This window comes from Drosophila takahashii, chromosome 3R (assembly GCF_030179915.1).
Source record: "Drosophila takahashii strain IR98-3 E-12201 chromosome 3R, DtakHiC1v2, whole genome shotgun sequence".
NCBI lineage: Eukaryota > Metazoa > Arthropoda > Insecta > Diptera > Drosophilidae > Drosophila > Drosophila takahashii.
In genome coordinates, this window is record NC_091681.1 from 24,303,597 (window position 1) to 24,325,057 (window position 21,461).

At 38.3% G+C, this 21,461-nt stretch overlaps 2 protein-coding genes and 1 non-coding gene across 3 annotated transcripts in view; 2 read left to right on the plus strand and 1 right to left on the minus strand.

The window, feature by feature from the left end:
- Nucleotides 1-21,461, minus strand: part of qin — a 63,974-nt gene that overhangs the window by 8,295 nt on the left and 34,218 nt on the right. The window lies entirely within an intron of this gene.
- LOC108068437 (uncharacterized) lies at nucleotides 1,358-14,942 on the plus strand. Its single transcript, XM_017158006.3, has 4 exons — nucleotides 1,358-2,194; nucleotides 13,224-13,418; nucleotides 14,054-14,164; nucleotides 14,411-14,942. The coding sequence occupies exons 1-4, from the start codon at nucleotides 2,137-2,139 to the stop codon at nucleotides 14,635-14,637; spliced, it is 591 nt and encodes a 196-aa protein (XP_017013495.2). The 5' UTR covers nucleotides 1,358-2,136; the 3' UTR covers nucleotides 14,638-14,942.
- Nucleotides 15,682-15,753, plus strand: TRNAP-UGG (transfer RNA proline (anticodon UGG)). The gene has a single exon. It is a non-coding gene; the product is annotated as a tRNA-Pro (tRNA).

Consider the following 21,461-nt stretch of genomic DNA (forward strand, 5'->3'; position numbering starts at 1 on the left):
CTGCCTACTACTTGCCTACCGACATCACCCAAGATTGAACCCAACTGTCCGAACTGAGTGACTGATGCCAGCAATTCGATCGGAACCATCTGTACAAGGCTAATTGCGAATGCTGGTCGGCGCATGGCACATGGTATATCACTTGCCCCTCCCAAAAGTCCTTCTTTGTGTCTCCATTAAGTTCATTAAAATGCGGGTCCAGGCCAAAAGCAGAAGACTCTTGGTTTAGCACAAGAAGACTGCCCGCCCCGACCAAGACACATTCTTTGCCAGCCAAAGACCTGCAGTACAAGGTCAACTGCAGAACAGTTTGCGTTCAAGATGCTCTAGGCCAGAACACTAAGAAAAATAGCTTTAAATATTTAATCTTATTTTTTAAGTCTGAAAATTTTTTTTTATGTTTATTATAAAACCTAAAAATAATGATTATCATTGAGAAACTTTATAAAAATCATACATTTTACATTTGGGTATCACTAAATTATTTTCCATTTTTTTTATTTTTTTTTAGGTTTTACCCTAAATAAACCTAAATTAAACGTTACAAATATCTGTGATCTCGTTGCTTAAATGGATAGAAATCTTATTAAGATTGGGTTCAGGGAACGCCATAGTTTTGTTTATTTTCGAAAGTAAAATAACAAAAGTTTGTAAGACGAAATTAAATAAGTAAATTTTTAATGACAATCGTAAGTATAAAACTTATAGTAGCCAATAAAATGTAAGCTCATAAAAATGTTTGTCTGTTGAATGGAAATTTTTCCTTTCGAAAGATTTATTATTAAAGTGAGTATAGTTAAGCGCTGCCACTTCTAATGCTGCCAAAAAAAAACAAAAAGTTGCAGAAAACCTCCAAAAAATGAAAGGCCCCCAAAAAGCAACAAAGTGTCATTCAGCAAAGGCTTTTCCGCTCTAGCCAAGCACCAAAAACTAAAAAATATGAAAAGAAAAACTTAATTACACTATTAATTAGAAGCTGCGACGACGGCCTAGGTGGCTGGCTTTTTGTTCTTTTGTGACGACGAGTTTTTCCACCTCGAAGGTTGCCCAAAATAGGGTTCGGGGCTCTCTAGACTGCGAACTTTTTCGTGATTCATCGGGCAATTGGCAATTGCGTAAGATCAGAGCAGAGTAGATCGAGCTAGTTAGTACAATTAAAAGTAAGCTAGTCGAGTGCGCGCTCAAGTTGAACATAAAGATTTTTTTTTGTTTTGGAGGCACGACAAACGAGTTCGAAACGGGGCTCAAAACACCACTCAAAACTGAGTTACAGTGGTTTTTCACTCCACCAGTAGAGTGAATCTTGTGGTTTCTGGGTAGACCGCCAAGTATTCAACAACAATTGCAGTCAGTTGAGGTTGAAGCGTCTGGTTGAACGGTTGTACTACTCGATTCGATCAATAGAGCCCCAGAATTACAGACCATAATAATAATAATAGAAGTGAAACAAGAAAAGTGTGTCCACACAGTACGAGTTCGAGTACGAGATTGTATTATTATTGTCCCCGGCCACATTTGTGTGTTGTGCCATATTCGTGTACTCCATTGTCTCAGGAAAAGCTAAACAACAAAATAGGAAAAATAAAGAAAAACTGAAGCAATTGCAGCAGCAACAGCAACTGTGCAGCAACGTGAAGCTTTTACCCGCCCGCTATTTTGGCGGCCTATTGAGCAACACACTCCCCACATTCGACTTAACTGCTTTATAGGCCATGCAAATTTGAGGCAATCTCTTCTGGCTCTTTGGTGTGGCTCGATTTTACATTTTCCATATTCCAACTAGGAAAAAACAAACGAGTGCAGCAGCAGCAATCACAAAAAATTGTCTGCGGCGACGGCAGTTGCTAATAAAAACGAATTGATTGTAATTGTTTCTTAAAGCGAAAACTAACGAGTCGTTAAATCGCTTTACCGCACGCGGTTTTTGTTGCCTTGTCGATCGGTTTCAAGTGCATGAAAGTAAGTGCGAGTGCTTAGCTAACAAACAAACAAACTTGGCAAAAGGTCAAAGAAACACAACATATACGTAAATCAAACTCAAGTGGAGGTAGTCGAAAAAAAAGAGAAAAAGGAACAGCATCCCGCAAAAAACAAAAAGGAAAAGCAATATTTACAAGCAGCCGACACAGCAGCAACATGTTGCCGAGGATAACTTTTCTGTTCATCATCATTTGTGGATATTTATTATTTACTGGTAAGCTGTGAAGACAATCCCCTAGCCATAAATCAAAAATTCCCACAATATTTATGTGGCTCGCATGCTAAGTAGAGAGGATGAAGAGGAGTTACCTACAAGATGCACTACTGACATCGACGAATCTTAAAATACACTTGCGATTTTTTTGTTAATTTAATTTTTATTCAATATCTCAAATAAATAAGTTTTGCTTATTTTCAATTATTTCCCTTTTTAGAATTTGACTTTATCGACACTAAAATCTCAATTACCCATAATATAGATCCCATATATCATAATTATTGGCATTTACGTATTCGTATTGATATATTTATCAATCACTTGTCTGTCCTTTTGTCATATTTGATAAAGTACCAGATGACTGCCAAAGATTTATTAATCATCCATCCATTTTTTTTTAACTAATAAAACAAAAAATAATAATAAAAGTAAAGCATAGAGTATTGTCCCAAACAATATGCTCAACAAGAACTATTTTTTATGGTCAGAGCAACAAGGCTGGCTTGGCACAAGTTGTTTTGGCATGGATTTAGTTAATCGAATTACACACATAAAAATGCCAGTTAAGCGCAATAAATTCTAGCAGATTACACGACAACGCCGTCGCATTGATGTACATATACGTATTCTTTTATAGGTACAGGTAGAATGCACTAACGAAAACTTATTAATACTATATATTATCGACAACGAAGTTTAAACTCGCTTCTGATATCGTGCGATCTATTCCATATATGGATATTTTATAAATGGTATTTTTGTGCTGTTATCCTAGCAATATTATTAGCTTTCATTTTTAATGACAAATAGGGAAAAATTAGGATTTAAAATATTAGGTACAACGTATTTTCAAAGTATGTTTATAAAAAAAAACCAAAATAATGTATCCTCAAAAATAATTTACAAAAATGTATGGTTTATTAAATCTTTTTTATTGGGGTTCCACTGTACTTCGTTGACTTCGTAAAGGCGGAGGCGGGATGCAGTCGGCGTTGAGGCAAACCGAACGCCTGCCTTGATGTGTCAAGCGCTGGCTGACAAAACCGCAAGCCAAAAACTGCGTTCGAAACGGCGTTGTATTTTATTTTTTTGGTGTGTCAGTCTTTCCATCGGGTGGCAATCCATTTGGCCACTTGGCGCATGCGTAACTTTTTGCTGGCGATGGGAAGAGCCTGCGAATTGCAAAATCCACAGACAGCTAACACCAACATACGAAATACTCGCATGTTTTATTAGCCAGACTCCGCTGCAAAAGTTCAGGTTATTTATGAGTCGCGGTAAGTTGCGGCAATCGCATTTGAAGACGCTGCCGCCTGGGAATACTTTCCAAACTTCTGGCCCGACTCATGGCAATCGACATTCGCCCAGACAGGAAAGTTCTACTATATTTGGCATTTGACATTTGCATGGTTTTGAAGGTTGCCCAAGTCCGCACCCCGAAAATAAATACACAACACAACCAACCGAATGCTGCACGACATTTTGCAAATGCAAAGCAAAAATATATGCAGACAATAAAAAGAGCGAAATTAAGCGACCAAAGCGAAGGCTATGCGAACCAATCCGCCTTTTTGCAGTCTAACGTCTGCCTTCCGATATTTGCCCATTTGCCATTTCAATGAGGTGCGATTTGTGCTCGCCTCTAATTAACAGTCACTCTCCGGCATTGTGTTCGATTATTACTTGGATATTAATAAACCTTTCATGTTAAAAGTGGTTGCCCACACGGGCGAACATAACTGAGAGTCTAGGCAAATGTCAAAGTGTTGACAATGGTAAAAGATACCCAATAGAATCGGTTAATAGAGGAGGCATATTTGACTGGAGAACCCCTAGAACGTTTTTTAGAAAAAATTTAAATTATTTTATTTTCTGATTTATTGCGGAAGAATTATAAAAAGCCGTTTAGAGAGGGGGCATATTTGACTGGAGAACCTTTTTTAGAAATATGAAATAAATAAGAAGCAGTTAATAGTGGGAAGCAAATTTGAATAGAGAACCTTTAGAATCTTTTATAGAAATAATTTGAATTATCTTAGAAATTTTCGGGGTGGAATTCTATGGCTAATTCATTAGGATAATGAATACAAATTTGTAAATATATATATTAGGGCGGGTCGATTTGTATGGGGCCGAAAAAAGTGATGAATCGTATAGGGGGAACGTAATCTTTAAAGGATTCTAAGCCATATTGTCGAACATACTTATGGTCTAAAATGATGTTTGACCCCCCCCAAACGCGAATGAAAAATACAGCTTTTTTTGAGGAAAATATCATAGTAGTCAGCTCAGATGTATTATTAAATTTAAAATAAAAATTTGAAATTGATATTCAGTACTATAAATGTGCTGACTACTATGATATTTTTCTCAAAAAAACAGTATTTTTCATTCGCGTTTGGGGGGGGTCAAACATCATTTTAGACCATAAGTATGTTCGACAATATGGCTTAGAATCCTTTAAAGATTACGTTCCCCCTATACGATTTTTGGGGTCCCAAATCGACCCACCCTAATATATATATATAAAAGTTCTGCATTTTTAAAACAATCTTTACAGTTAAAACCAGCATAAAAAACTGTAATATTTGCTTAAATTGTTTATATACTTATGTATTTTTTTTTTTAACAAAATACAAAGACTCAAATGTGGGTGTCTAGTGATTCCTTCTAAAACCACTCCACTCGTCTACCATCTAAATTTTGAAAGTTGCCTGTAATGGCGGCGAAGGCTTCTCCCCCATGAATGGATGCAAGAATGCGCCCCAGGCCCTCCAGTTGGAGTTTGAGCCCATCATCATCCCGATGAATGGCTTCCCACTCACATTAACCGAGCCAAGCATCCGTCTGTTTGGCGTCCGCACAAATCAGTCGCTCGGAGCCAACGCGGCGTATACGTAATGCATTCAACTAACTGGCAAATAACCTTTCAGCTGCTGTTCGGCACATCCGCTTTGGGCAAATTGTCAGATGTTTTAGCCATAGCCAACGATTTGCCATTCGAATGCAAATGCTTTTCAATTATTGCGAGAGACAGGCAGATAAGTATTTATGTGTATGAGTAAAGGAAAATGTTTTTCAATTTATACGCAAAAATGTTGTTTGGTAGAAAGAATAAAAATATATATTATTTTAAAGAATATGCACTTACTGCATTTTTATTTTTATTCTTAAAGACACATGAAAATAACAAGAATAATAAAATAAGTAAAATAAAAATCGCAGCTCCTCTTATCTTTCCATCACCAAGTGTGCATAATTGACCGTGCTGATAATTCTGCAATGTGGTCCAAAAAAAAGCTGCTAAATAGTTGCGAATTGACCAGGTGTAGGAAATAACTTCGCCCCAGCATCGCCGCACGCAATGCATTTTCGTGTTCAAATTAATTGATTTATATGCATGGCTAGCAACAAATGCAATAAATGCTCTTGCGGAAAACCGAAAAGACAAAAAATTTGACCCAATCCGGTGGTGCACACACAAAAGATTTACCTGCGCAAACATTTTTGCGCGTAAGTCAAACATTTGGCACACATGAGAAAACAATTTATGCGGCTGTCAGCCAACACATCGGATTCGGAATCGAAAACGGAATCGGACCAGGCCAACAAACAACGGCGGACCGCCCAGCTGACACATGCAAATCGGCTGCCCAAGTCGATAAGTTTTTGTTGAAAAAATTTGGAATGCCAAGCTCAAATCCGATTAAGTTTTTCCCCCAAAAAATGTATTGACAATTTGTCACATATTTCCCTTTTTTATAATGGGTTTCAGGTTGTTGATTCTTTATATTAATATTCATAAAATATCTGCCTCACATACTTTTAACCCCATTGTTTCTAAGATGGTTCTACCAAAACTTTTATTTAAAAAAAACATCATAAATTTATAGCCTTCAGAATCATCCATAAATTCAAGCTACAACATCATCATCATCGAAATCCCCTACAGAATGCATTAAATCGCTGCTCATGTTAATGCTCTGGCATAATTTTCAATTAAAATGAAATTTGTTTTGTGTGCGACAAATTGCGGAAAAATTCAGTCATTTATATTTATGAGATATGCGACATGAAAAACTGCCCAGGCGGCCACGAAAAGCGACCTCCTGCTGCCGCATGCCACATCACCTTTGGCCGGGATGTGGAAAAATCTGAGCGGCAGGTTGGTGGGAAAACTGTGGGAATCAGTCGCGGATTTTCATAGCAATTAACGTGGAAAATGCATAATTACATATAAAAGCTTATTAAACTGATTTTGTAGCAGACAACCATGATCAGCTCTTTTGGGCGTGGGTTGTGGGTATTTGGTGGATTCAAAATGGCAAGGGAATTATTATAATATTGAAGAAACTATTGAAGAAACTATAAATTAATATATAAACGGATTAACTTCATTACAATTATTAAAAAGTTAGAAAATCTAAAATTTGGGCTTAAAAATAATTAAATATAATATTTTTTATTTGATGCATTACCCAATCAACTGCTAAACCGATCGAACCAATCGTGCTAGACAACTATAACTCAAAAATTGTAAGCTTTATGATCTCAAAAAAGATTGATCGTATAACTTGCAGAAAATGAAACCCTTCCTCGAGCAAAATACAAAATACCTAACGACGCCCACGCCCGAATGTAAATTTATAGTTGTAATGAGCCGATACAGCAGCTCAACAAGCCGAAAACTTATGTAAGAAGTCGGCAAATTAATCGCATCGAGGAGTTCAAAATGTTTTGTATATTTACGCTGCAATCTGACCACCACCCATGGAATCCTAGCCTCCAGCAACTATTGGCCTGCTTACTTTACTACACAGAAATAATGAAATTAGCTTTATTAACAACAAGGTTTAAAAATGTAAATTAAATGGATTTTAGAAAAACTACAAAAAACAGATGTAAATGTTATATTAAAATAAGTTTTAGACAAAATATATTAGTTCTTTTGGTAAAATTTTAAATAAATAATTTATATTATTTTGATGTACAAAAATATTCATTTACCACAGATTTCTCTCCGTGCTGTAAGCTTTAAGCCAGGCAGCAGTTAACTGGAATTGGTGGGTGTCTTATGGCCAAGCGATAAAGATCGGGAGACAACGAGAGCGGTTCTAACTGTATTTCGTATTAAATTTTATTTGGCAATTCGAATTCAGCTAAAAGTTCTTTGGCCTAAAACGAAACTAGTTGGGGTTTGGGGATTTGTAGTTTTTGGGCATAGCTAACAAATAGATTTTGTTGGCTGCGTTCATAATTTAACCATGCAATACAGGGAGTGGGTTTTGCAGAGGTTTATATGGATATCGTAGGGGATCCGAGGGGGTAGGAGGGTGGAAATCATACTGGCTAGACAAAGCGCCTTTGAGCTATTTGCGGCCATTGAAAGCGGCGCTGCACGAAAACTGCCGGCAAACTGAACTCGTTCGTTTTGTGGCATTGTTTTAGGTCTTTGCTCAGAGGTTTGGCCAACCGACGTTTTATGCAATGCATTTAGTCAATAGATTAAGGAGGCCTGCAACTACAAACCCATATAAATATATACATCTAGATTTATATATCTCAACACGCGCATGTGTGTTGAAAATCGTGACTGCATGAGGTTGCCGTTAAAATATACTGCCCCGTGAAATAAAAAAAAATTTAGTTCAGCTCTACGTCCCCAATTTTTAAGGTGGAGCTCGCGACATTTTTTTTCGGTGGCTTTCAAGTTGGGAGTTGCATTGATTGGGAAGACGGTAATCTGTACAAATGAGGGGATAATCGAAGAGATATTAGATCTTGCTTAAGAAGATCATTTGTTAACAATTAAAATATACAAAAAAAAAAGAGGATATACTTGCAGCTGCCAAAAAGTGTAATAACCGGATTTTGAAGTAATCCTTTCATGTTCCAAACTCTTATTTTACCTGTCCAAATTTAAGGCCATTAAAGGCGATATAATTTTTAAGGCCAACCATGCTTAATTTGACTGCGGCACCACCTGGCAGATTTATGGAAATGTCGCTGGCCAACGCAGCACCGCATCGCATCGGCACATGCAACAGGAAATTCATTTACATAATTTTTGCGTTTGGCCATTTCGCATCCTTTGCGCTTGACTGGGCATTATCCTTTTAATAAGCGAGTGGACGGGGAGGGATATCCAGGCGGCATGGCAGGCACATGGCAAGCCGTGTGGATAATCAGCCTATCAAGGATTCAATTATATAATGAGCTTAATTTATTTTGCGCCGCTTTACGCACTTGCAACAGCAAGGACAGGACGGCCTTGTTTCGTGGGTCCGATGATGTTCATCATCATCATCATCATCATGCCATGCCTGAACTGAATTATCCTCGTTAATGTTGCTGTTTTTGTTGTCCATGGATGTTGTTTTTCCTCCGCTGTCGCTGGCAGTTTTCCTGTGACATGGAAAGGATATGCCATGGCTTCGTCTTTTGCTCTTTTTTTCCAATGATTTATTTCCACATAATTGTTGCTTCGCAAAGTCCGGCACACAACTTCGCACTTCCTGGCTTGGCTTTTTTAACCCTTTAACCGATTACGGCCAAGAAGAATGGGAATCGTTAATGGGCTTGATGACTCTTTATGGTTGACATTAAGATGAAGTAAGTGGGGAATTTATTGAAGGTACTTGAGTGTAAGCTTTCCGGACAATTGAAAAAAATATTTATTCAAGAACTAATTAAATGATTGGCAGTCGTAACGTAGATAATAATATTTTTTTCGAATTTGTAATCATAATTAATAAATCAAAGGTGTTTTTAAGATCATCAGACTTCAATTGTGAAAGAAGAGAAAGCATGAACTCTTAACTTTTTCCTAATTTAGATGCGAAAACAATTTCCGGCACTTAGGCAATTGAGTTCCTTATAACGATCCTACCTTCCTAACTACTGCAGACAAATGGGCGAGAAAACATTAATAACACCATTTAGGGGCGGATAACCGATAAAACCAAAAGCCACAAAACAGTTTAATTTATGAGCAACAGGAACAAAGTTCAGCAACAGCAGCAGTACAAGACCAAATGGAGACCTATTCCCTGGGTCTAATCATCCAATCCAGCAAAGACAAAGCCTACGAAAGCAACAGGCCCACAAAAAGAGATGTGCCTACGCTGATAAAAGTTTTGTGGCAATTTGATTTATGCGGCGGATTTTTATCAGCCAGAGGAGGATTGGATTGGGTGCCTGGTGAAAAAGGTGCCAAATTCAACGCCAAGCCAAATACAAAACCAAACAACAATTACAATTGTGAAATGCGTTTCTGTTTGCTATTTAATTTTCCCCCAGCTGCTGACTCAATTTCGCGCACACAACGAAAGGCAATTACTTTAATTATGCGACTGTGCTGCATACAAAAACAAAACCGAAACCAAAACCCAATCACAGGGGCGACGACAAGCCACCGAACCAAGCCAAACCAAACCAAACGGTACCGAACCGAAGCAAATCCAAACCAACCAAATCATCAGATTGGATGGAGCAACACATGAAGGATGCGGGATTCGGAGGAGGCAGTGACGAGGAGTGGTAGGCTCCACCGGAGGAGAGTGGCAACAACGTCCGTTCAGTTCGATTTAGTTTGGGTTACCTAACCCGCAGACAACCAGCTAGCCAACACAACGCCTGACGTGGCAAGGGGGTGTGCCCCATGACGACGCACTCCCATCCGTTGGTCACCAAAAAAAAAACAGAAAAAATTAAATCTTTTTATGGCCATTTTGTACCCTGCAGAGGGCATTACAATTTTCCGTGAAATTCGTTTTGCAAATGCAATATTAGTTGGTATGTAAAGATTTTAACAGAGTAACATAAATGGAATGCTAGTAAAAAATATATGTACCATAACTTTTTAAATTTCCAATTGGCTAATGCACAGATTGTATAATCCATATTTTTGTTACCGCAGCAGATTTTCTACATTCTCTAAGAGTCTTAAGAGTGTAATAAATATAAAAAAATATATTAAAAAGTCAGGAAGAGAGAAATACATAATTATAATTATTATTAATTATATTCTTTTTTAAGTAGTTTACTGATATATAAAAATATATACATTTAATACACTCGCATATCAAAGGGTATCTAGCCATTCGAATACCAATTACAGTTTTTATTCTTTCTCTCACGCACAAAACTTTTTGACATAAGGCCCCCTAACAAATGCGTGGCTAATGGACTTGGCTACAGATATAGATATCGAGATTTATACTCGGACGTGGACGTGGACGTGGACGCGGACACATGAATGTGTGAATAACCGGGCAGTTTTTACAATTTGTCGCCGCAATTGCAGTTGGCCTCTCAGCAAGACTCACCTCAACGCGCGCCTAATTACAATTTGATTGTTTTTCTTTTTCGCAGTAATTATTTCAATTGTAATAAATTTTGTTGCTATTTTTGCGAAATATAATTTTGCAATTTGTTGGCCATGCCTCCTGCTCCGTTGTATGTGCATTTATGTGAACACCTAATAATTTAATTTTTATACCCGTTACTCGTAGAGTAAAAGGGTATACTAGATTCGTGCAAAAGTATGTAACAGCTAGAAGGAAGCGTTTCCGACCCCATAAAGTATATATATTCTTGATCAGGGTCACTAGCCGAGTCGATCTAGCCATGTCCGTCTGTCCGTCTGTCCGTCTGTCCGTCTGTCCGTCTGTCCGTCTGTCTGTCCGTCTGTCTGTCTGTATGAACGCTGAGATCTCAGAAACTACAAAAGCTAGAAGGTTGAGATTTCCCACACATATTCTTTGGCTTCCTACGCAGCGCAAGTTTATTTTAGCCAAGCGCCACGCCCCCTCTAACGCCCACAATCGCCCACTAACGATTTTAAAATGGGTCCTGCGCCCACATCTTTAAAGATTTCCGAAAAGTATAAATGCAATTTTGTTGTGTATATTTATACCTATCGAAATGTAGAAGACATTTTTCAAATCGGACCATTCATTAAAAAGTTATACGCTTTATAAATTGTCAACATATATCTATCTCCCTCGCACTCCCTTTAGCTGAGTTACGATTATTAGTCGGGACACCAACCCGACACAGCGTTCGCACTCCCTTTAGCTGAGTGACGGGTATTAGATAGTCGGGACAACAACCCGACTATAGCGTTCTCTCTTGTTAATTTTATGCTTTCCTGCATTCAATGGGTTTTTGTGTGGGAGGCGGCTGGATTTGGCCCAATTGGTTTGTGCTCTCCGAAGCGTGTGCTCTGCGTTTTGCAGTTAATTTGTTTGGGTTAAATAATTAGCTAACCTGTGGCCGCCTTTTCTGACCAGATTATGTTTACGGTTTAAGCTTCAGTCTACCATTTTCTAGGCATTAATTTTGGGAGGTAATGGGAATAAATTGAGGAAGTTTTTAGGCCTTTTGGTAACAATATCTAAAATTATGAATGATGAGGAAAAAACTGGTTTTCATGGAAGTCTTTTGACCGACTCTGAAAACTTCATGTTTACAATCGTGTTATCGGAAGTTTCAATTAAACTTATAGTTGGATATAATAGTTTGATTCATTACTCATCGATCGGCACAGCTGCATTGAGTTTGCCTTCCCTTGTCGATAGTCTAACGACTGACTAAGCCCACACTCGATTCGATGAAAGGCCCATGTTCGATGCAATAAGACCAGATCATTGGCCAGGCAAAGTTTATCGCCGGGGGCTCCAACAAACATTCAACTCAATTACACAACCAAAAACGCTGGCGAACAAACTGAGAACTGCAAAAAAAATGAATAAAAACAGACAACTGCGGAACAAGGTTAAGGTCAATTACAACAGGCAAAAGCAGCCACAATAACGACAGCGACAACTGCCAGCGATGTGAATAAATTGCGCGTGAAATGTAGAATATAAAATGAAGAACAAGTTTTTTCCTCGCTTCCAGTTGATGCAATAAACATCAAAAGGTGTACGAAATGTAAATTGAAATAAAGTGTTTTCTTCAGTAAAAGTGTCATAAGTCTTTAATTTACTGTAGAATCACTGTGGACGGAAAGGTGGTGAAAGTGCGATCGTCACTGGATTTTGATTTTATTATTATTCCCTGGATCCCACGTAATTAATGAAGTGTGATTAATTATGATTTAAAGGTAATAAAACCTTTATTGTATGGTTATTATGTTTAGGTTCTTGGTAATTTATTAACCTGGTTAATAGCAATTCTACTCTCTAATCTCTAATGAGAATTTAAAGACCAAAGCTAAATTAGTCTGACGGCCGTGTGAAGGAAACATAATGGAAGCCGTAAATTAATTTTGTTTACTTACATAAACAACTGCAAATCAAGCTAGGGAGCCCCAAAAACCGAGTTATGCTAAAGCATAAAAAAAAAGGAAACACAAGAAAAAAAAGAATATTGAGCAATTACCGCAAAGTTCTGCAGTCGCAGTGAGATCTTTTCTCACTGCAAAAGAAGCTGCAAGGTCAGCCGCAAAAACGGCAACCGCAAATTGTCATCTGTAGCAGCAACAGAAAAATCTACACAATCAACAGGAAAATACACAACATTATACACTTGAAATAAAGATCGCAATGGAATCAAACTTATCCCTTAAACTTAGGTATTCTAGAGAATTAATATGCAGATTTTTTAATTAAACTTTGAATGTAAAATGATAATATTTTAGTTTTCAAAAAGCTAGAAGCAATTACAAAAAACTTTAACAATTTTAAACAATCTATTTTTCGTAGTGCAAGAGAACAATTGTTGCTCAATTGCTTGTAGCACCAAAAGCGAATATTAAAACTTAAAAGCGGGTCAGAGACATCTGAGGTTAAAGTTAACGCGACGGCTACTGACTCATTAACTGAGTTAGGGAGTGGTTTTTGGGGGGCATGGAGAGCAAATCAAATTTGCATCTTGACATTAAAGCCAATGATTGGCATCTCTGCGAATCGTAGAAGTACATAGATTTTAATGTTTTTTCCCTCAACGAAACCTTGAACTTTGTATTGTTTTGAGGGGCTTGGTGGTTATTTGAACTAATTAGTGTATTATTTGCTTGCAGACTGCCGTGAAACGGTTCGCTCTAAGCGTGCCAAACGCCCACGAGCTCCGGAGCCCGTGAATTTCGAGCCGGAGCCCCAGCAGGATCTGGAAAATGACGAAAGCGGCAGCCAGGAGAAGGATCTGCCCGAGATCCCGGACAATTTCCTTAGTCCCTCGGTGCGCGAGTACCTCGAGCTGGGCAAATCCATTCCCGGTGAGTTTTAAAATTAAGATTGAATTATCCTTGTCATATTACAATTGTCAGTAAAACCAATATGCATGACCCAAAGCCAAAAAGAAAAACCTAGCATGCCACAACCTCGAAAAAACAATGGAGAAGGGTCCTCTGGCGGAGGGTAATATACTTTTTTTGATCACTTTTTCGGGTAGTCAGAACAATCGGAGCTGAAGATGAGGCGGTGAAATGCATTTCGGGCCATCAGCGACAGGCCAGAAAAAAGTGCACGATTTTAAATTATTTTCCGACGAGCGGAATGGATGGATATTTGGCACAGAAGTGCATCTACTCGTAAATTCATTTATTAGCGCCAGAGACGCGACTGAATCCGGTACGGGGGATTTGTTTATGTCGCGTTTATTTTTGTTTTTTGCTGGAGGGGGGTATCCATTTTTTTGGTGACCCCAGGGGCAGCGCCTGCAGTTGACACTTCTGGGAGGTAGGAGTGCATTTTTTTCGGCAGGTTTCTTTCAAGTAAGGTTGGATGAAGTGAAATTGATTGGAAACCGCCGACTGCGTGACATGCAGTTTGTTTTGGTTTTGGTTCATCGGTTTATTTGCTTCCGAAGAGCACAGCGCCTCACTAATTGCAATAACAAAATCATTTGCAGGTCGTCCCGGCGTTGACTATCCCATTCTGTCGGCGGTGCCGTACACAAACTTTTACTGCGACGAGCAGGAGTATCCTGGATTCTTTGCCGACATGGAGACAAGGTGCCAGGGTGAGTAATCATTATACTTAAAATCAAAGAAAGAATTAAATAAAATAAAATTATAAACATATAAAATCTTTTCTTTGTTGAGGTAAATAAAAAGATAGTTGATGAATTTAATGACAATTCTAAAACCATTTGTTTTAGCTTAAAACATTTATAAAATAAAATACTGTTTAACTTTCTACTGGAGCTTAATAAACCGTATCAATAATTTAAAAATCCACATAATTAAATTATATTATACTACTGCAGGTTGGCACTACTGCGACATCGATGGACGCCAGGCCTCATTCCTCTGCCCAAATGGCACACAATTCTCACAGGCGGTCTTCGTCTGCGACTGGTGGTTCAATGTGCGCTGCGATCTCTCACCCCGGCTGTATGCCATTAACGCCCGACTCTATCAGCGCCCCAAGGTGAATCCCACTCAACCACATCGCATCATTACCAAACAACTGGTCGACGACATCTTTACCTGAACCCCGAGTGATCCTCTTTTAAATGTAGCTTAAGTTTGCCGATGCCTATTAGTTAATAGATTAGTTCTGATACAAGTTGCTCTCATTAAAATTTAAACTAAGAATCACATTATAAAGACCATTTATACGAAAAAGAATGTGCTAAATATGTACCATTTATTCTTTAAAGACTCCAATCTATGTATTTCCCATAGTTTCCCAAGATAGACCTCTGTATTTTAATTATTGAACCCCAACAAACAAACAGAAATTTTAGAAGTTACGAAATTTTACAAAATTAATTTAAATGTGAATCAATTTTCTACTATTGATTTTATATTTAACATCATTTTGTGCAGGCATTCCATTAGTAAGTTGCATTTTTCTTAGCATATTAGTAGTCTAGAAAAATTATAATACGCATTTAGGATTTGTATATATTTTAAAACTTCATTATGAAATTTAAAATAAAATTATTCTTAAGAAACAAAAATAAATTTTTTGCATTGAATGAGTGAAGAATGGGGTTGTACATCTATTACAAAACATTTTTAAAGTATAGAGAGAATGGTAAAAAAAAATGGGGCATGTTCTATTTTGTAAAATATCTTTTTTTTTAATAAACACAAACGACTACGTTTTCTTTTAATTTTACCATATTATTGGCAATGTCCAGATCGGAGCACTGACAGCTTATAGCCTTTCAATCCACAATATTTTTAAGTTTAATCGGCGAAAATGGGTGTTAGTAGAATTGATTTAAGCAATATTATTGTAAAAGATCGGTGCTTTTATTTATAAAAGCAATATTTTTTTCACAGCTAACTTATAGGCTGAGAGAAAAAGAGCTAAGTTAGGCGATAAAGTGTGGCATACTTTTTCTCCGCTTGTAGCGGATGCAAGCAGCCAAAAATAGGCCAAAACAAAAGCTGAGACCAACACAAGTTGGCCAAAACACGTCATTCGCAGCAGCATCAACGTCAGCAAAAGCAAAAGCAATGGAACGCCTCAAAAGCCCCAAAAAGCAGCAGCTAAAATCGTGCAATGCCCTGACACTCGGCATGCGGCTCAATGGTCTAGGGGTATGATTCTCGCTTTGGGTGCGAGAGGTCCCGGGTTCAAATCCCGGTTGAGCCCGGCTCACAATTATTTTATATCTAACCAACTACTAACTCTTGCGGGCCAAATTTTTATGGCCACGGCCCAAAGTTAATTAAACAAACAAAAGAAAAGCGAGAAGGCGAAATGAGCGATGTGAAAATGCAGATTGCAAAGGCATTTTCGGCCAGGCCAACAAATGAACGAACGTTGCACAGATGGCAACGCGTTGATTGGATGGCAAATAAAATGAAGTAGCAATAGCGGCTTACTAGCGATCAGTGATGCCAATTATCTTACAAGTACCTGTAGAAAAAAATTTTTTCTTTACATGGTATGTACTTTTTTGTAAATAAAATTCGATTTGCTTATATACCTATATTTAATTTTACGTTACTAAATAAAAATATTTCAATAAAATACAGATTTAAGAAGGTAATTAAATATTATCCAGTATGTTTTATTTTTATACTTGTAAAAAAAAGAGAAATAAATTTATCTTGTCGTTGTTGTTAATGATTGTGTTAAAATTTAGTAATTTGGTAATATTACACTCTTGATCGAAAGCTGTACCATTAAATGTGAAGTCATACCGTATTTATTTTTATTAACTATTGGTTTTTCGCAAACTTTTTATGGTATTTAGGTAAAAAGAAGTGGCGCCTGAGACACATCACTAATTGTAATGAAAGGCAGGCCAAGCAGATGACTTTTCGGCTAATACTCGTATTACCACCAACTCTGAGTCAAGCACATGCAACTACTTGTTTGGGGCATTTACGATTGACTTGGCCGATAAGTCTTTGTGTGTTTTATCGCCGACAATTGGAAAATTGAACAATGAGTGTCGCTCTGGGCCCAAAATGAAAATGAAAACTCGAACTCCACGCGAACAGAAAGTGTGAAGACTAAAAGCGGCAGCCGAAAACTCGACTAGTCGTGCTTATGACGTAATGGCCCCCACAAACAATTTCTTTCGGATCATTTCTCAGTTTATTTTGTTTATTTTTCTGGGGGGAAAACCAACGACAAAGCCATCTGCCAGCCATAAATTTGTTTTCGCTTAAAGAATAGAGCCATCATATTTTGTATGGGCCTTACATGGCCGTCGCCGCGAATTATTACCAAATCCAAAAGCAGCCGAATGCAACTCCGACAAAAAATATAAATAAAAACTACTTTCACTAGCGGACGGAGATCGGAATTAAAATCACCCAGCAATATGCAAGTTTTTTGATCCGCGTTCGCCTGATAGCTGACAAAAGTGCGGAGACTGGCGATGGCCTTCGCATCGGGACGAGATGATCGGATCGGATCTGCAGCTGCCTGGAACAAGACAAGATGGCAACAAGTGCGGGCCAGTTGAAGCCACATAACAACCAGCACAACTTAGCCAACTTGGCGAACCAAATTTAGTGGTTAAATGATGCTGCCTAGACACCAATCCATGCCATTTCAAGAAACCACCAGCCTGCCTTCTAGAGGTGGCTGAGATTTCCTAATTTATTATACATTTTTGAAGTTTTTAAGCCACCAGGATAATACGTCGCTATACCTTTTAGAAGTTAAATAAACTAATATTTAGTTTTAATTTGATTTGAAACTGTCATTTTTATTGCCTGTAAAATCATAAATAGTAAATATTTAAAATATTCTTATTTGAATTACTCTAATTTTCATAACATTTTATTTAAGTTTATTGCAAGTAATAGAAATGTAAAGTAATTTGAATCCAACTGGGCGTGGACAAATGTGAGATTTTTAAGGCAATTAGATAAATTGTTTTATTTATTTCGGCTCTCCGGTTTAGTAAATACTTTTCGATATGAGAAAAAAATCCCCTGTCTAGTATTTGTTAAATTCTTTTATCATAAATATTTTGAAAGGCACGATGCCACCACTATTCAATATTCTGACATGCCTTGGCGATTTTCCGACGACAACGACAGGAAAAATATGACAAACGGCGATGGAATAAATCGGAATTCTTGCCACAGCGACGGGCATCGGTGGCGTATGTGTAATATATTTCGTGTACTTTTAGCAAACCGGCGCACGAACCGAAATCAATCCCAAATGCAGTTGAACAAATCACGAGCAGCAAACTGCTGTCACAAGAAGTCTTAACCAGATCGACGGCTAATGATTCGGTTGGAGACCGAACGATTGCAAGGCAGGTGTGGTGCGGCGGTTCCATAACTGTTAATGACTTTCGGTGGCGGCCTCAAAAGTGCATTGGAAACACATTTAATGAGTGCTGAGTGCCACAACACAACTCAACGACTCAGCGGGCATCAGGCTCTGCTGATCAATTGCCTGTTGTTGGTATTGGCCAAGTGAATGTCATTGGCTATTGAAAGTGAATGTTCGTTGCCCCCTGGTGAAAGGATCACTCTTTTGGGGTTTGGGATTCCCACTAATGAGGCGCAGGCGGTGGGTGGGACCGGGCATTCTCAGCATCGTTCATCTGCTAACAATGTTGCAACTTATGCACTGGCAAAGAAATATGTAGAAAATATTTTATAAAAAAGTTTACATTTAAGGAAATTTAATTCCGACAAGTTCTGTATCTCATTTCAAAATATTTTTGTTATGAAATATAATTTTAATTTTTAAAATTTCCATGGAAACTCTTCTTAGATGATCCAAATACAATCGTTTTCGCTTCGTGTACTTTATGAGTTACAATTGTGCAAGCTGCTCAGAAAACAGACAGCGCTTAATTTGCCTATCAATGCTCTTTTTCAATTTACGTGAGGGATTGCGGCATCTCGGAGCTATGAAATATGAGAACCCACCGCTCCAAGTCACGCAATTCAAGTGTAAAATTACATTTTCTTCATTCATAAAATGCAACATGTTGCTTTTGCTGCTGCTGAAGTTGGCAGAGAAAAGCGTGAGCATTTCCCCCTCGTAATGAGGCAACCGCAATGCAATGTTGCGGGTGCTGCGGAATGTTGTGGACTGTTTTGTGGACTGGGAAGGTAAGGATGGGAGGTGGGAGGTATGGTAACCACGACTGTGGCCATAGATGTAATACCAGGAGGCGTGAAAAGTCGGTTATTTGGTCAGTAGTGGGCAACAGCAGACACAACAATCAACGGACCAACACCCACAGACATATCCAAATTGAACAATCAACTAGTTATGTATTAAATCATATGCGTAGATTGCGTTAAAAAAAAAATTTAACATGAGCCTAACATCAAAGTGAAAGCTTTACTATAATCAGAAATTTTAAGAACTGTATGCAATATAAACTGTTATCATTCCAGACGCATTCCTTCTCAGCTTAATGGAAAACTCCGTCATTAAACCCAAAGATTACGAATGTTTCCAGAGCAGCTGCAGTTCATTTATTTATTGTATTTACTCTAGAATATATGACCAACTAAATGCATCAGCTTTCTTGGCTCACAACCAGTAAGGACAAACAGAAATAAGATTTTAGCCACCTGCAACAAATCATGAGCAACCAAGAAACTAAGAAGATGCATTTTGTGCTAGAGATTTTCCCCTGTGACAAATGCTGTTAGCTGTAGTGCCGGGATATATGTGGCCAACAAACCATTACACGCATTGTCAAATTAAGTGTAAATAACTCGGTTGTATCCACAAATAAATCATGGCACTCAACAGAAAAACTCTGGTCGCAGTCACTCAACTGAAGAGCAGAAAACAAGAGGCGGTTAAATCGAACAGAAAGCGGGGTGAGAGGGTAAAGTGCATTTGCATAATGACAATGCAATTTCAAATAAACGCCAGGACACATGTCAACGAATAAATTAATTTACTCTAAAATTATTTATGCAGTAAACAAAGTGAGAGTAGCCCTGAGCAGCACTGTGAAAAAATGTAAGTTTCGAAGTTTTCTAAATTTAATAGATAAATAAGTTCGATTAATAAATTCTCTATTTACAGTTTAAAACACAAGAGAGAACGTCGAGGCACCTGGACTATCAGATACCCATTACTCAGCTAAAGGAAGTACAAGGGAGATGGAAATATGCATCCAGCAAAGCGACTGCTTGCACTGCTTGAATTCCATTATTTGCTCATAGTTTTTTAATGAATCGTCCAATTTAAAAAATTCTAGAAATGCCCTTTACATAAACATTTACATATGAAAACCTTATTTCTTTTTTAGTTTTATTTTTATGGACAGTGCATGAGCCGATCCGAAACGACACGCACACGACATCCAAGCATACAATGGAGGCCAGACTGGGGCAGATTGGTCGTTTGGTTGGTTCGCTGCTCCCAAATGGGGATTGAGGATTGGGTAGTGGGGGAGTGGGAAATGGGAAATGGGCTCCGGGGTGAGCCTAATGAAGGAAGTATTTGGTGTCTGCCGTTTGCCTGAGCACACAGCTGTGGACATGTTCCCCGGCACTTGCAATTGCACCTGCACACCTGTGCCAATGGACGCCTACATGGATTGGATTCAATCTGGTTTCGTCTCGTCTCGGCATCGTCATCTGCATTAATTGTATGGCTATGATGGGGCTCGGGATCGGTCTCTGGCTCTGATGACTATGGCTCTATTTGCCTAAACTGCCGGGTGACCAAAACTTAAATAGCCAACACAGTTTGCCTAGATTTCTTCGGTGCTCAAGAGTAGAGGGCGTTGTGAAGTGAAGTGTGGCATGAAATGGACCGACCTTTCATCGCAACTACCGATATCCGTTGGTTTGGTCAGCGGGCCACTTTTCAATTATAACAAAAACTCTCAAACCCTCAAAACGAATGGCAAACGCAGTGCGCACAAAACTCAAAGGCGTGCAATTTAAAATGCCAATTGATTTTGCCCCGGAATAAAAAATATGTACATTTCTGCCGGCAATCCCGGCGACTTGTTAGTTTGCTGGCACCACCAGCCAGTCGGCAGTAGTGCAAAAAGTGCTGCAATTGAAACATAACTGAAAGTGGCGACTGGAGATGGGTCAACTGTAAAATAGGACGAATATTAAATACCCTTAAAGATTTTAAGCTATAGAAATCTGTTAATGTTTATACCTTTGCTCTATTTTTTAACACAGTATACCATCATACCACATTATATGATGGTTCTAAATTTAATTCAGTTTTAAATAAAGTCTACAAATCCGAGATTTTAAATAAGAATATATAAATTTAACGAAATTACATTGAAATAAATATTTTACATGTTGTCTCAATAGTAATATTAAATTTTTTTTATTGCATTCTATAAAAGGGAGCATTTCAAGCCAAAAACAAATCCCGGACCCAAAAGAACCATCCTGCAGTCAAGGCAAACCATAAGTCAGACCAAGATCCCAACTACTTTTTCGCCTCACCCCAAAGAGAGTTCCATTCAATTGCTCTTTGTACGATTCATGGCGCGTGATTTTTGCAACTTGTGTTCGCGGCTTTTTGCCAGGCACTATTTTTAACCAACATCGCAGCAGCATCCTCCTACTCCTACTGCTCCTCCTTTTGACCAACCGAACCGAACCGAACCGCAAACATTTTAGCCAGAAGCCGCAGCTACAATGTTGACAACGTCAACCCGTGTCCGTGTCCACGTCTCTGCCGCCTTCGTGTTTCCATGTCGCCAATGTTTGTCCACAATTCAAAATCATTTAAGCGCGCTTTCTGCTCTTGCTAACTGGAAAAAATAAAATTCCCCCGTTTGTGTGTGATTCATTCTGCTCGTCGTAGTTTTTCCTTCCTTTTCTCCCCCACTGCTTTTCTTTTTATGGATTATTTTCACGCCTTTGGCACTT